This window comes from Caloenas nicobarica, chromosome 1, assembly GCF_036013445.1.
Source record: "Caloenas nicobarica isolate bCalNic1 chromosome 1, bCalNic1.hap1, whole genome shotgun sequence".
NCBI lineage: Eukaryota > Metazoa > Chordata > Aves > Columbiformes > Columbidae > Caloenas > Caloenas nicobarica.
The window spans coordinates 127,149,621-127,163,568 of record NC_088245.1 but is presented as its reverse complement, the minus strand read 5'-3'; the positions used below and the strand labels follow the sequence as shown (position 1 = coordinate 127,163,568).

The 13,948-nt window shown below is 41.8% G+C and overlaps 1 protein-coding gene across 1 annotated transcript in view; it reads right to left on the bottom strand.

Moving 5' to 3' along the window:
- The window catches only part of APP (amyloid beta precursor protein), a 217,225-nt gene that overhangs the window by 138,626 nt on the left and 64,651 nt on the right, over window positions 1-13,948 (bottom strand). The window contains exon 3 of the mRNA XM_065650893.1: window positions 8,476-8,605. Within this exon, the coding sequence (XP_065506965.1) occupies window positions 8,476-8,605 (130 nt within the window). The remainder of the gene's footprint in view (window positions 1-8,475; window positions 8,606-13,948) is intronic.

Sequence of the window (13,948 nt, the reverse complement as noted above, 5' to 3'; positions counted from 1 at the left end):
TGCCTACCTACTCCTCTAAAAAAAACTGAAAGAGCCTCTTCCTCAATATCGTACTCACTGAGAAGTTCCATATTCCTAGGTCTTCAGCACTTAAAAAAGCACCATCACCACCCTCAAACAGGCTTACTGAAATGCATTTCTTGGATCTTCCCTAGTACCTTTCAGAAATATCCAGTGACTCCCATCACTGGCTCTTTCTTTGCAGTTCTCAACTGCATCAAATCTGCTGGCAATATTCAACCCTCCTCTGAGACCAGAATGTATTTAGGATGAGATCTCAGCACTGCTTTCAGTTAGATGATGCATACAATGGATGTATATAATGAACAAGCTATGAAACTCATGCAGTGGTTTAATGCATTACTCACAGGTTGTGTGGGGGGTGTGTGTGTGTTATGTGTGTGTGTGAGCGTACACAACTATCAAAGCCAAATATAGGTATATACTTCATAAAGAAACCTTGTATGCACGCGTACATACACATAAATACACACACATGATGTTTCAAATGCTTTACCATTTGAAGCCCAACCATGAACAGATACTTTTGATTTTGAAACTTCTCCCCAGCCTTCCAACTACAAAGTAGGGATGACACTCCTCACCGCATGACTTCTGTGAAACTAAACCTGTGTCTCCAAAGTGCTCAGATAAGGTTGGCAAAACTTCTGAGAGGAAAATTATTTTTGTCTTCAGGCAGGACTGGAGAGGAAAGCAGCAACTAAGGCTGTGGGAGAGACCAAGCCAGGAGGTCAGAAGAACATACCAAAAACCTTCTTCAGGCACGAGGGGCCGCCCCACCACTGCAGCCTCCCTGGTACCGCTTGCACGGGAAGGGTTGAACTATGGTCAGGAGGCCACCTTGGCTTCCCTTGTTCCTAATTTTTGAGCTCTTTTTATCCTCGCTAATATGCTTGCAGCACTACTTTTTGTGCTTAACTCATTTTATATAGCACACCGCAGAAAAACCAGGAACATGCTGCTTTCAATTCCTGACACACTCAGCCTGGACAGAGTTACGAGACACAGAAAACTTAGTCCAGCCAGCATTGGTTACAGAATCACAGAATGTTAGGGATTGGAAGGGACCTCAAAAGATCATCTAGTCCATCTGGTCAATAGAGCAGAAAACAGATTTATCTTTTCAAGCTCCTAAACATAGAAAAAAAAATCCCCCAAACACAGTATTTACTACAATTGGTAATGCTGTCTTTAATAGAAGGCTATGAAGAAGACTTTCACATGTCACTGACTGCTTCCTGTAAGCTGTTCCACAAGTGTATACAACACCTGGTTCTGGTTTCCTTTGTCCATTGTAAAGAGACAAGTAAGCCCCTCGTTTTCAATGTTTACCTATAAGGAATTCTTCTACTGCTTTAGGAGTAAGTAGATCTGCAGAGTTGTTACATTCAAGATCTCAAAAAGTGCATACATACAAAAAACCATACATACACCCCACCCTAAAAATGCACGGAAATACAGAAGTTCAGATTTATTTCTTCTGGGCTTATTATACACAAATGTTTTACATTTATTCTTAGTCATACATAAGGGCTCATTCTGGTCACCACCAGAATGCTAATTTTGCTTTATCTCTTCACTTCAAGGTTTCCACGCCTTGAGCTAGGATTTGGCTAAACCAACAGCTGAACTGATGTTTGGCTCAAGTGAGGAGGTGGAATCCTCCAGAAAGAGATCTGTGACTGCCTGAGGAAGTTTTCGTGCTACTGGTGGGCGACCTCATTTAGCATTTCTCTGCCCACTCCCCACCTCTTCCTCCAGCTGATGATATTTGGTTCCCTGAAACATGCCAAAGGCCACTTTAATTTATACTTCTTTTTTTTAATACAGTTTATACAGTCCTGCTCTGTGAAGAAAATACTTGGAAAGACAGTTATAAATCACAAGGTAACACAGCTGCTTAGAATTATAATTAAAAGACAAACTCATTATTTGTATGAATGATCAGTAACCCAACCGATGCTTAACAGCCACTTTGTTCTCTGTAACGGAAGCTGACCACAACATTCAGGCCAACAGAGTTCAGATATATACAGAAAACCATTTCTGCTCAACGAAGCATGCCAGGGCACACTCTTAATGACACCACTGACAGAAGCACTTTTAAGAACACACTGGATGAACCGAGGCCCTAAAAGCTTGCTGGAACTGGCTCAACTGCAAGGACGCAGACAGGAGAGAGCTCTGACCGGCACAGCGCCCCAGAGCTGCCCTGAGCAGCCCGGCGCGGTTCTGGGCCGGGCTGGACCCGGCTGGGGAGTTCTGGCCAAGGCTTTGCTGCAGTGGAAGGAAGCCGGTGTGTTGGGGCACCTCGTCATCCCTGCAGCGCTTACAGTTTCACAAAAAAAAAAAAAAAATGGGCCTAGCCTGTGTAGGCAGGGCTTTCTCATCCGCCTGCCAGCACTATACCTGAAATACCACTAGTAGGTAGGAATATTGTCTGTGAGGGAGAAAAGGAGAAAGATGAAGTATCTCTCCCAAAGAATAGCTGTGCCTTTCAGTGCGCCTGGGATTTCTCTACCCATAGTCTCCCCACTAAGCAATTCAGATTGTCAGACTTCATGGAGATCCTCTCCTTCCTGTCAGCTAGTGCTGTCAGAAAAACTAGATGTGATGTAGCTGTGTAGGCTGAAACTAAGTACATTTTTATATTTTAGGAAAAGAGTGTGGCTTGTCTGCATCACTCACATGGCTTGAGTGGAGACTCAGGCAAGCTGGAGGTAGATAGCTAAACTAGCAGGGACAGGAAAACTCTGAGGTAATTATTTCATGTCATTTTGTTGATTAGGCACTGCGTGGAGAAGCTAACGGAAAGCACTTCCAAGGTATCTGGAAGAGAAGCTTTGCCATTGCAGACAGAAATAGGTGCTCTAGACAGGGAGCTGAAGAGGAAAAAAAAAAAAAGTACTGCCATGTAGCAGAAGTAAACAGGAGTTTAACAGGCTTGTGTGAAAAAAAACCCACAGTAAAAATTGCAAGTAAACTACCAGATGAACCAAAAGAACTGACAATTACATGTATCTCTATTTAAACGATTCATTGCATGTGTAACCTTGGTGTTTTCTTTGGTATAATTCGTTAGGCATAAGTATCAAAACTTGAGTATGCGTTTTCTTCTGACATCAACAAGTGCTTAACTTTATAAGCTGTTAAAGTGTAATAAAGCATGACAAGTTCATAAATATTTTACAAGATTTTTTTGTTAAAACCAGAAACAGAAGCCAGCTTTTCACTGCATAACCAAATAGCAAAATATACTTGTCATATAAACTAATCCACTTGTTTATGAACAAATGATTGCAAGTAATCACATTTTGATTGACAGAGGCTACATACATAATGATATTCCACTACATCTGGATCCTTCAAACACTTTCTGAATACAGCGTTTAGCAGCATACATGATGGGATAACAAAACAGAGTTACGTGTGAGTGAGCCAGCAAGCACTTCACACAGCTCAGTTAATCAGTGCCCTGGTGATTCCCCTTTACCCCACCTCGCAGTTGTTTGACTGCCATGCCCACAGACTGATCCACGAACATCTGTATCATTTAGCTTCTCCCTCTCCAGGGCTACTATGCACAATGAGCAGCTAGGCTGGGGGATATTTCACCAACAGTAAATGAAATGTATGGCTATACTTTTCTGAATAAATGACATCTATCCAAGGTATTCAACGAATCAAGACATTGGGACAAGGATGCCCACTCCTACCAACAGACGTGAACACAGAGTGAACTATCTAATTTCAGAGCCCACGCTGCACAAATTTGCCAGCTTTTTTTCCTCAGGAAAGGAGAAAGGAGAGAGCAAACCAGGACTGCTTATTGCCCAGGCCGCCCCAAGGCAGGCAGAAGTCCTGCCCTCCGGCAGCAGCCAGTGGCCGACCTCACTCCAACGTTAACACGGCCAGGTTATTTTTCAAGAACAGTTTCCATAAAACAAAGTGGAAATCATGGGCTTCTTGGCACTGCCTGATGAAACCCTGTGGCCTGTCCCCACATCAAGCTTAGTTACCATTTTGGAGGGCTTCTTCTTAAAAGTACCCGCTTTTTGTGTGCTGCAGGTGCAAGTACACCAGCACACACAACCCGCACTGCGCCAAGGAAGCGCTGCGGATCCGCGCTCTTCTGCCAGCACATCTCACGGCTCATCGTCTTTGCCTGAGCACTGAAACACATTCATGGCTCTACGTCAAGCAGCACACTCCTCAAACGCTATAATTCAATCCTTTAATATTTCTATTACTTAAAAACTCTCCTCAAACCCCAGACTGTTTTTGCCCTTTAAGGCGGCAGTCGGACACCATCATTCAAGAGACCTAAATATCCACTTCTATTCCTATGTCTGACATCAGGTGGCTAACAGAGCTTTGAGCCAGAATAAGCACACACTGGAAGAGGTCATTTTCTAAAAGCAGGAAGGTAAAAATAAAGATAGTTTTAAGGCAAATGCCTTCAGTGTGTTCAGAAAGGTAACTAAAATTTACTCAACAATTTTTTTTTCCACAAGAAGTTTCCCCTCTTCAACTAACTGAAATTGTACAGTAATCCCGTGTCCCTGGAGGCATGCAATGAATACATCGGTAAATCAGATTTATTGCATGAGAACATTTTCTCAAAGCTTGCAGTTGTAAGAACATTGCAAAGCCCTGCACACAGGCACAAAATTGTATCTTAAAATTAAATTAAACCAGTAGTGCTTTTCTTCTTTGAGTCCAACTAGAACATTTTTAGGGGGCATATTTATGTGCTCACTGCAATGACACATGGCTGACTCAAATAAGGGGCTTTCATTTTGCTTTATTTAAATTATTGCTTTCATGCTTTAGTTGCATCCACTTAAGAAAAGAAAGCATGAAGCTGTATAATCTAATAAATCTGATCAGCATTACTGAAGCATACTGCTACAAATAGCTGCACTAACTACCATCATGCATGAATCTCAAAGAGAAAAAACTAATGGAGCAGCCAAGCACTGTAGCGACATGCTCTGTACACGTCTCAGAAAGCCTTGGCTGAAGACTGAGACGAAATGGACCATGAAGATGCTCTGGCCTGAAAGCAGACACATTTCTGTCACTCAGTGTTTCTCACCTCTGTGGAAAACAAATGTCAAGATGGAAGAAACTACAAGCTGACTCAAGATACTGAAAGCAACTCTCACAGCAAAGTAAAATTTATAATACTCAATCCTACAGTCAGCTGCCCACGGCCATTCTTTTGGCATCTTAATTCTTACCAGAGTCAATGGATTTACTGGTGGTCTACGTCGAGGGTCTACTTGCACTAAAATTACTGAGGAATGGGCACTGCCAGCACCTGACTCCCAAAATTACCCACTAGCAGCTACCACCCCAAGGACAGTGGAGGCACACACAAAGCTGACAGGCAAGGTCCAGCTTTAAAAAAAATATCTTCTAACATTGAAGAAGTAATAAGAGAAAAAGGAAAAAAAGAAAAAAGTATTCCAAGACAGACATAGTACTGCTTACAGTGATAATAAATAAAATCAGTATCCCCATACTGAGCTGTCTGCACAGGCTACAAGATTAGTTACCAAAATAAAGGAAAACCAACATGACATTGCATAAGGTTATTTAAAAATATAATCTTTCAAAGTCACGAGACATTGACAGACTGAACTCAACCATCTCCCTGCCTCCAGTCTACAAGGCAGCAAGAGTATTCAAGGTATTTGACCACAACTTTTAGACTACAGAAAAATCAAAGTAATAAATTAAAAGGGTAACTGTCCAACAGGAGAAGTAAATGAACAGCCTTTGTTAAAAACCCCAAGCCACAATTTTTTTATTTTTTCCTTCAAGACTTCCTCTCATGTCAGAGGAGCTGTTCATCTTATGACCAGCTTCACCACTATAGAGGCAGCGAGATGGCAGGAGAGGACACCATGGGTTGCTGGCAATAGATGAACACCAAGCTACTGGGTACTAAGCAAGCCCAGGTTCCCATGATGGGCTGTATCCCCAGCCTCATGTGTGGGACAGTGACCCACTCCTCCCGCCTTCTCCCCTCACGCAAGAAAGTTCCAACTTCAACCACACTGAACAAGTGGATGGCTGTTTGATGGAGAAATGATAGATAATGGCCACGCTCACTGTTTTTCCTCCAGTCAAAGTAAGTGCGTGGCCACTCTTCCCCCAGTAAAATCTTGGGAACGTCAGTATCCAAGGCTTTTGCTTCCATCAGTTTTATTCTATTCAGGGTCACAAGATGAAGGTGGCATAGGAGAAGGATGACAAACGCATCTAAGTGCAGGCAGACACAACTGAATAAGCCTCAATTATAAGGAAATCAGACCCAAAAAATAGCATATTTTAAAACACAAAATAGCAGCTAAGGGCAAAGCATTAATGGGCATGAGGCGCTTAAATGTCTTTTAAAATTTTTGCCTCCAGCAAGCAAAGCCTACCTTGCTACTTAAGACAGCAGACATTCAACTTCTGATAATTTTTCATTCAAGACCACAGTTCTGGAAAGACACCTTAAAAGTTCAAGTCCAGTTCCTCACTCCTGCAGGGAACTGCACGGTCCTGTTCATAAATTTATGAGCTTCCTTCTAAATTACTACTATTCTTATTCCTTTTACCAGAGACCGTTGGAGCTCCTTACTCTTGCAGAAACGTCCTTATAATTTCCAGGTTAAATTTATTCATGGCCAATTTATATCCATTTGCTCTTACGATGACATTGTCTTTTATCTTAAATTAGGTTGTGAGTTCTGCAGGGCACTGACCAAATCTACATAAGTACAGAGAGTCCTGAGCATAACAGTTCCCTGATTATAATTCATAGCTTTGCTTACAGTGACAAGAAATAATAAAAATTAGTTTTTATAGTTCCACTAGTCTGATCTTCTTCTGCCACATCTCCAATTAGTGCAAGTGCACTCACGTGGAATCTGATCAAATACATCATGATGAAGCTAAGTGAGACTGCAGTTCTGTCTCACCTCTAACAAGTTGCTTATCTGGCTCTACGAGTGTATCGACACTATGAGCTGATGTTTTTATCTTGAGCATGGAAAGCTAAAGAAAACACAGCAACAAATGGGTAGAAGAGCATGTCCCTTTTAGCATTCAAAATTTTGGTGGAAGCAACCAACTCAACTCACGTAAAAGCCTGGAAAACACACAAAAAGCAGTAGGTTGCTTCCCGCTGTCAGGATTCATACTAGTAAAGGCAGGTCCTTCCTCCCACCATAAGTCTTGAAATTCGGGTTCTCCTTGAACACTTTTGCTCAAAATAAACTAGTTATTCTTACCTGCAGTAGCACCAACAACGATATACTGCAGGTCTAGAAACACCTATTTCATATCCATACAAACATCAGATCTAGAAACTTTACTGAACAATAAAATTTCCACGATACTACTTAGTACAGATTTTGCACCTCTGCTATGATATTTTGGCACCATGGACCATAATGGTAAGCATGCTTGCGAGTTACTCTGCAGTCCTGCCTTCGTTAAATTGTCACACTCACTAGCTGGGCACCAGGCAGAGTGTGCCATGTGTTTTACCTATGGTACACAAATGAACAAAAATTCTAGAAAGATTGCATGTTTTCTGGATTTCTTTCATTATTTATTTCATGGCATAACTGGCCTGAGTTGCTTTCCATACAACATTTTAGCTGCCCTGGCTTAGTAGAAAAGCAAGTTCCAACTCTGAACTCCAGCATTTAAACATGAAACTAGGCAGCCAGTTTATCACAATTCAAATGGCAGGGATAAAGCAATATATTTAAATAGCTCACGGAATAACCTCAAGAAAATGTTGTGCCTAGAATGTTAATGAAAACAACACATTAATAAGATTCTGTTTTCTGAATGCTGACAGACAGCTAACAGAGAAGAGTAAAAAAAAAAAGAGAAGGACTGAACCTCCCTTTTAGATTGGTGAATCAATTCGAAGCAGCAAGGACACAGGAGAGAATAGCAAGCAACTGTTAAAAAAATAAAACTGCAGAAAGAAACAGGGGACTTTATAACTTATCCTTTGCTTGCTTTCAATAAAAACAGATTCTCATTGTCTTTCACAGCAAGAGACCAAGTACTAGATATCCAAAACACAACAGGGGGGGAAAAGTATTTATTTAGGGAAAAGATAGATAGCTTTTAGGCAAAAAACTGTAAACTGGGCACATACATGTATGTCTATATGGGAGAAAGAGAGGGGATAGAACAGATAATGACAGAAATCAGGGAAGTAAGCAAAAGCCTAGTTGCAGTCACTCATGAAAATAGTATTAGGAATAGCAGGAATATTTTCTCTCCAGTTAATGTAGTTCTAAAGGACTGAAAAAGAGGACAAAACCCACCTCACAGAACACAGAGATGTAAAATATACTTATGTAGAGTCCCTCTCTTTAATAAAGGGACTGAAAAAACAAAGATCAGGAAAAACCAGACAGAAACTCAGTCACTTACCCAAACACCTGTAGGGAACCACAATATGGGGGTGGCCGTTGCATTGCTTCCATCCCCTCTTGCACCAGTTCTGGATCGTAACTGGCTGGTTGGCTTCGACAACATTGGTGATTTGTAATTCAGGATAGACCTAGTGTTAAAAGTATGAAAAAAAAAAAAAAAAAAGACATTATCACAAGTAGGCACCCTGGGTCATGCAATATTGTTACATGTTTCTAACGTGGGTATCACAATACAATCCTCATTTTCCTATCTTTTCCCTCTGTTCTATATTTACTTCACAGTATGAGTATGTGCACTTACCTGGAAAGCTGGTATGTTTGTTCATCAGTAAAAACATGTGGTTGCCAGCTCAGAATATGCTGGTGGTAACAGCTAGCTGTCAAAATGTAACTCGGCCAGTTACATTTGCTTAAGCTAAATATCAGCTAAACAGCTGTTTCATAGCTGACTAAAATACTGTCTCTTCCATGTCTAGGCTATCACTCTCCTTGCAAAACTGCACATATTTGGCCTAACCTCCACATATCTAGAATTAATAGCATGCTTTTACGTTTATCTCAATCATTTTAACAAATACCACTATAGTTCTTTCCCACTGCAGTCTGCACTGTATTAACAGCCTGTTGAATCAGGTATTCATATTTAGGTTTACATCACCAATACGAACCAATTTCCAACTTCCCTAAATTGCCGAGATCAAAATCCTGTCTGCTCTTAATACTGCAATGCACTTCACCTACAACTGTGCCACCAGCAAACTGGATGACTAATTCATCGGCAAGCCACAACTTGGATCAAGCTACGTATTTGGCTTTTAATCCCACTCAGTCCCTTTATCCAACATGTTCCACAAGGGCATCTACGTGCACATTTCAACTCCTTGGGATCAAGTTATCTCCCACGCCACTGCAGTTCAGGATGTGGAGGAGTTTCAGGCATGCAAACCAGATTCCCTGTGGGTAAAACCAGATGAGAAGATGTGCTCCTGGCGCACACATAATGGATGGTTACTCCATGCCACCAGGCTAGAGCTAACTAAAGCAAAGACTGCAAAATGCTTCCAGCATGGATGCTCAACCCCAGCTGCTTCACTCCACACTCCCAGCTCTCATTGCACCACGCTAGTTGCCAGCACAGCCTATGGCACTCGCTTTTGATTTTTCAAATCGTCAATCAGCCCTAACATGAAATTCAGAAAGGACTAGTCTTCCTTTGTCTTTCCTCAAGCAATCCTTGCCAATTTCTGAGTATGTCAGATCTGAGGATTTAGGTGGACTGAAAACTACAAGCTACTCGTATCTACCAGTGAAAAAGGAAAACAGAAATAGGAACGAGCCAGAGGAAAAATAAGTAATTGGAGATGGTCCAAAAACACCCTGCAGAAAAGGAACATAATCCCACCTAAAGAGGGCTGGGTCAAGATTGGGAGAATTCTGAGAACCCGCAACCAATGCCTGGAAAACCACTGTAAGATCCCTGAGGAAAAAGGATTCATCTCAATCACGTATCCCCCCCATCTCAGTATGCCAGTGCCTACTGGCACTCCCCTGACCGAAGGTTTAAAATTTAATTGTGGCAAAAATGAAGCAAGCAGGCTATTTAACTGCAGCTCAAGTAAAAGTTTCAAACTTTAAAAGACACTAATGAACAAGAGTATGGTCTTTTCAGATTTGAGATCAGTAGCCTCTGAATGACTGTGGCCTGGTCCACGGGCACGGTAGCAACAGAAAGTAATCAAAGCGTGATTGGAAAAACTTGGGAAGAACATCTCACTTTCATTAACAGACAAGAAGGGGGGCTAGTATAATTGTAAATTTGAACTATATTAAGAAGCTAATGCACAAAACAAGGCCAGGTACAATAACAATGCCAACAAAATTACTAGAGAAACACTACTTAAGCAACGCACTTTATACTAAAGAGATTGAACATCAACCTTGCCTTATATTACAAACCAGCATTTTTCAATCAGATACCTCATGCTTTGCATAAGCACATCATAGAAGCCATCTGATACATTTTTTTTGTCAGCTTGAACAGCACCCTCAGCTCACTGCAGTGGATGGTTAAAGCATGTGCAGAGGCTTCAGATGCAGCCTTCTATGTTAACCCAGACACGGCCCACTTAGGGGAAGCCCACAGAGTAAAATGGAAAACTTAAGGGTGAAACTTTTCTGCTCTGAGAAGCTTGCAGCTTTGCTTTGTTCTTTTTGTCAGCAGGAGACCAGGGCTGATTACAAATATACCACTATTTTTACGCTACTCACAGAAAGCGGCTCCAGAGGAACTTGCTGCGCCCACGGCTCCATCAGTGCTTCAAATACTGAACTCTGAACTGAAACAGCAAGGTTGCACATTCAAGGAAAGCTCCCCTTTCCTCTCCAATATCTTCATCTTTTCCCTTGGGTCCCCCCCAGTTTCACCAAACAGGTCTGTACATGTTCATGCTCTTGACTTATCACAGCACTGCCAAAATGGATTAGGATGCCACCGTGGCGGGCAATTTCACACCTCAACTGCTGTGTAAATATTACACCAGAAGGCACCGCAGCTGCCTCCAGAGCTAACAGGCAAGATGGAAGAGAACCATTTGATTTTCTTTGGACACTGCCTTTAGCATCATCATGCTACCGTCTTCAAGCTCATCAGTTTGCAGACACCGCATCTGAATAATTACAGCCCATGGTTACGTAATACCAGATGCTGTCACGAAACACGCGCTTGATGTATCACAGGGTCACCGACACATTCTCATCAGGCACATTTTAACATTCCTCAGGGTTAAGTGTCACTTTTCACGTACAGAGGAAGTAAATGTCTTAAATGAAAACAACTACAAAATTACACAATTGCCGGATTGCGATATTAAAAAAAAGAATTTAAGAGAGAAACCTCAAACCAATTTATGTACCCACAGGAATGTGTACACTGCTTTAAAATGATAGAAAATAGGATTCTGATCCTTGAGAACAAAGACAAACTTACTTGTTTTCCTGAGGTGAATTTCTAATGAGCAAGAGTAAACTATTACTGTAATTCCTTATCAGAACAATAAGATGAGGGATGGAGGGAATGGATATGAATATATTATTTTCACTATTGCCCAAAACCATATTTTTAACTTCTGGTTAGTACAGTGGACCAAATTCTAAGTAGTTAACAGTATTTGTCAGAAATACACAAGGACAAAGAAATACAAAGAAGTCTCCTCTTCTGTTTCTACATCAGTTACTAAACTCCTAATTTCCTTTGACAGCTCACACAAAGCTCCGTCCACCCTTCACAAGAGAAAACAGGCTTTGAATTTCATTATCAATAGGCTTACGCCAGCAACATGTATGCTCTGAGGAAAGTTCCCCTCACTAGACTTACATAAGGTATTTGCTCTGAACTGAAGTGGGACCTACTTAGTGGCACAGAAAAATGAGCCCTGTATTTATTTATAGTGTCCCTAATGAGCTACTGCTCCTCCTTGAGAGTCAGAGCAAGCAGCTCTAGAAAGCTATGGGAGATCCAAACTTCCAGTGTTATCATAACTTGCTGCAGAGTAATTCTTTTAGTATATTTTAAAAGCCGCAGTGGAAGAAACAGAGGTCAACAAACTCTAAAATATTTAACTGGCAATCAGAAGTTATTGCTAGATCTTAATTTACTCCCATTTTCATTACTAAGCTTCCTTACATTCTGACTTCAGAAACAAAAAAATCTAATAAGCCTCTGCACTCAGGCTACTCAGAATTCAATGTAATCTTGTTTACATTTGTGTTTACCACTGCCAAGCCTAATGACACATGGATGTAGGACTAAAATGTATACATACTTAATGAAAGAAAGGGCGTTTTGATCTGTTTACATACAAAGTTATTGATGATACAATGGTGACAGTGTTATGACAACCTCAAATACCTGTAACCTAACAGGAGATTTGGGGTTATTTTGAAACAAATCTGGGAAAAACGAAAAGATATTAGGTTAGGAGGCAGAGAAAACGATTAAAGCAATGACTTGGACGGGCTACCACCACCACAGCCATCGCTTCTGCCTGTGAGACGGAAGGAGACCAGCTGAGAGGCCTTTCGGCAGGGCCAGGCCCAGGCCCCTCGCACAGGACGGGCAGGCCATTTGAGGAAGGGCGGCTGGGGCAGGGGGTGACAGTCAGGGACCAGTGCCAGCTCCCGAGGGCACACTGTGGGCAGGAGGCAAGCATGGCCCCTCCTGGAACACCAGGGCCGGCAGCAGGGCCAGCGGTTCAGGAGGACTTGGATACATTGGAAGGAGTTCAAAAAGTCGCTCATCACATATCCTGCATGGAGGAAGTGCTCAACTCCATTTAGCATGGCCAGGCCCGGCTGCAGTGTACAATCCCCTTCAGAAATTTAAAATCTGTTGAATGTCTTAACCTATCCCATAAACAGCTAACAAGACGGAGTTGCTGAGTGGTGAGACTGAACAACTGTGACCCTGGGGGTGCTTCTCCAAGCAGCCTACCCACTACTGGAGGTTTCTCTGTTCAAACAGGAAATGCCTACCTACCGCGATAATACTTGGAAACACATCCTATGAACCATGCTAGCTGTGTTTGATTATTGCCCTGATCCATACAGAATCACAGCATGGCTGAGGTGGGAAGGGATCTCTGGGGTCATCTGGCCCCACTCCCCTGCTCAAGCAGGGCCACCCAGAGCCAGGTGCCGGGACTATGTCCAGATGGCTTTTGAATATCTCACGGATGGAGACTCCACAGCCTCTATGGGTAACCCCTGCCAGCACTCAAATACCAGCATTAAATGCAACTGAAACCTCAGAGATACTTTTTTTTTTTTTTAAATCAATCCCTGATAGACGATTATACAGAAAGGTTTCTCCACCCAGCCATACATGCTCAGCAGAAGCAAACAAACTCTGCACATCTTGGTGCAATCTTGAAGTAATACTTCACCATAATTGTATGAGACACAGTCATCACTGACACTAAAAAAACATTTAGATTAAAAGCATAGTATTTAACCTCTTGATATTATTCATTATGCCTCTCATCATCTAGAGTAATTCTGACCATTCAGAATATCGCTTCTTTTGTCATGTTTTCCAATAAATTTTTGAAAGGTTTACAAGGTTACCAGATGTCTATCAATTTAACTGCCACCGAATGCTGCATCAGTCTGGAGTGGACACATTTTCTTATTATCATTTCCTTCTATTCTTTTTAGTTAATCCTTCAGTTGTTTGCTGTACCTACTCATGATGTCTTGGTTTATTAGAACAATTAGAACACACATTTGGTTTCTAGATCTTCCTTTTACCTTAAGCTTCAGCACCTAGCACAGCAAGATTTTGATGCCAGCCTGAATTCAGATGTAAGCCTCGACTCTATACTCTCACAACGAGAAAAGGCTGCGCAGTCTCTCCGAAAGCACCTTGTCCAGTCTCTCTGCAACGTGCCACTGAAGAACCAGTGCTATTGCAACCC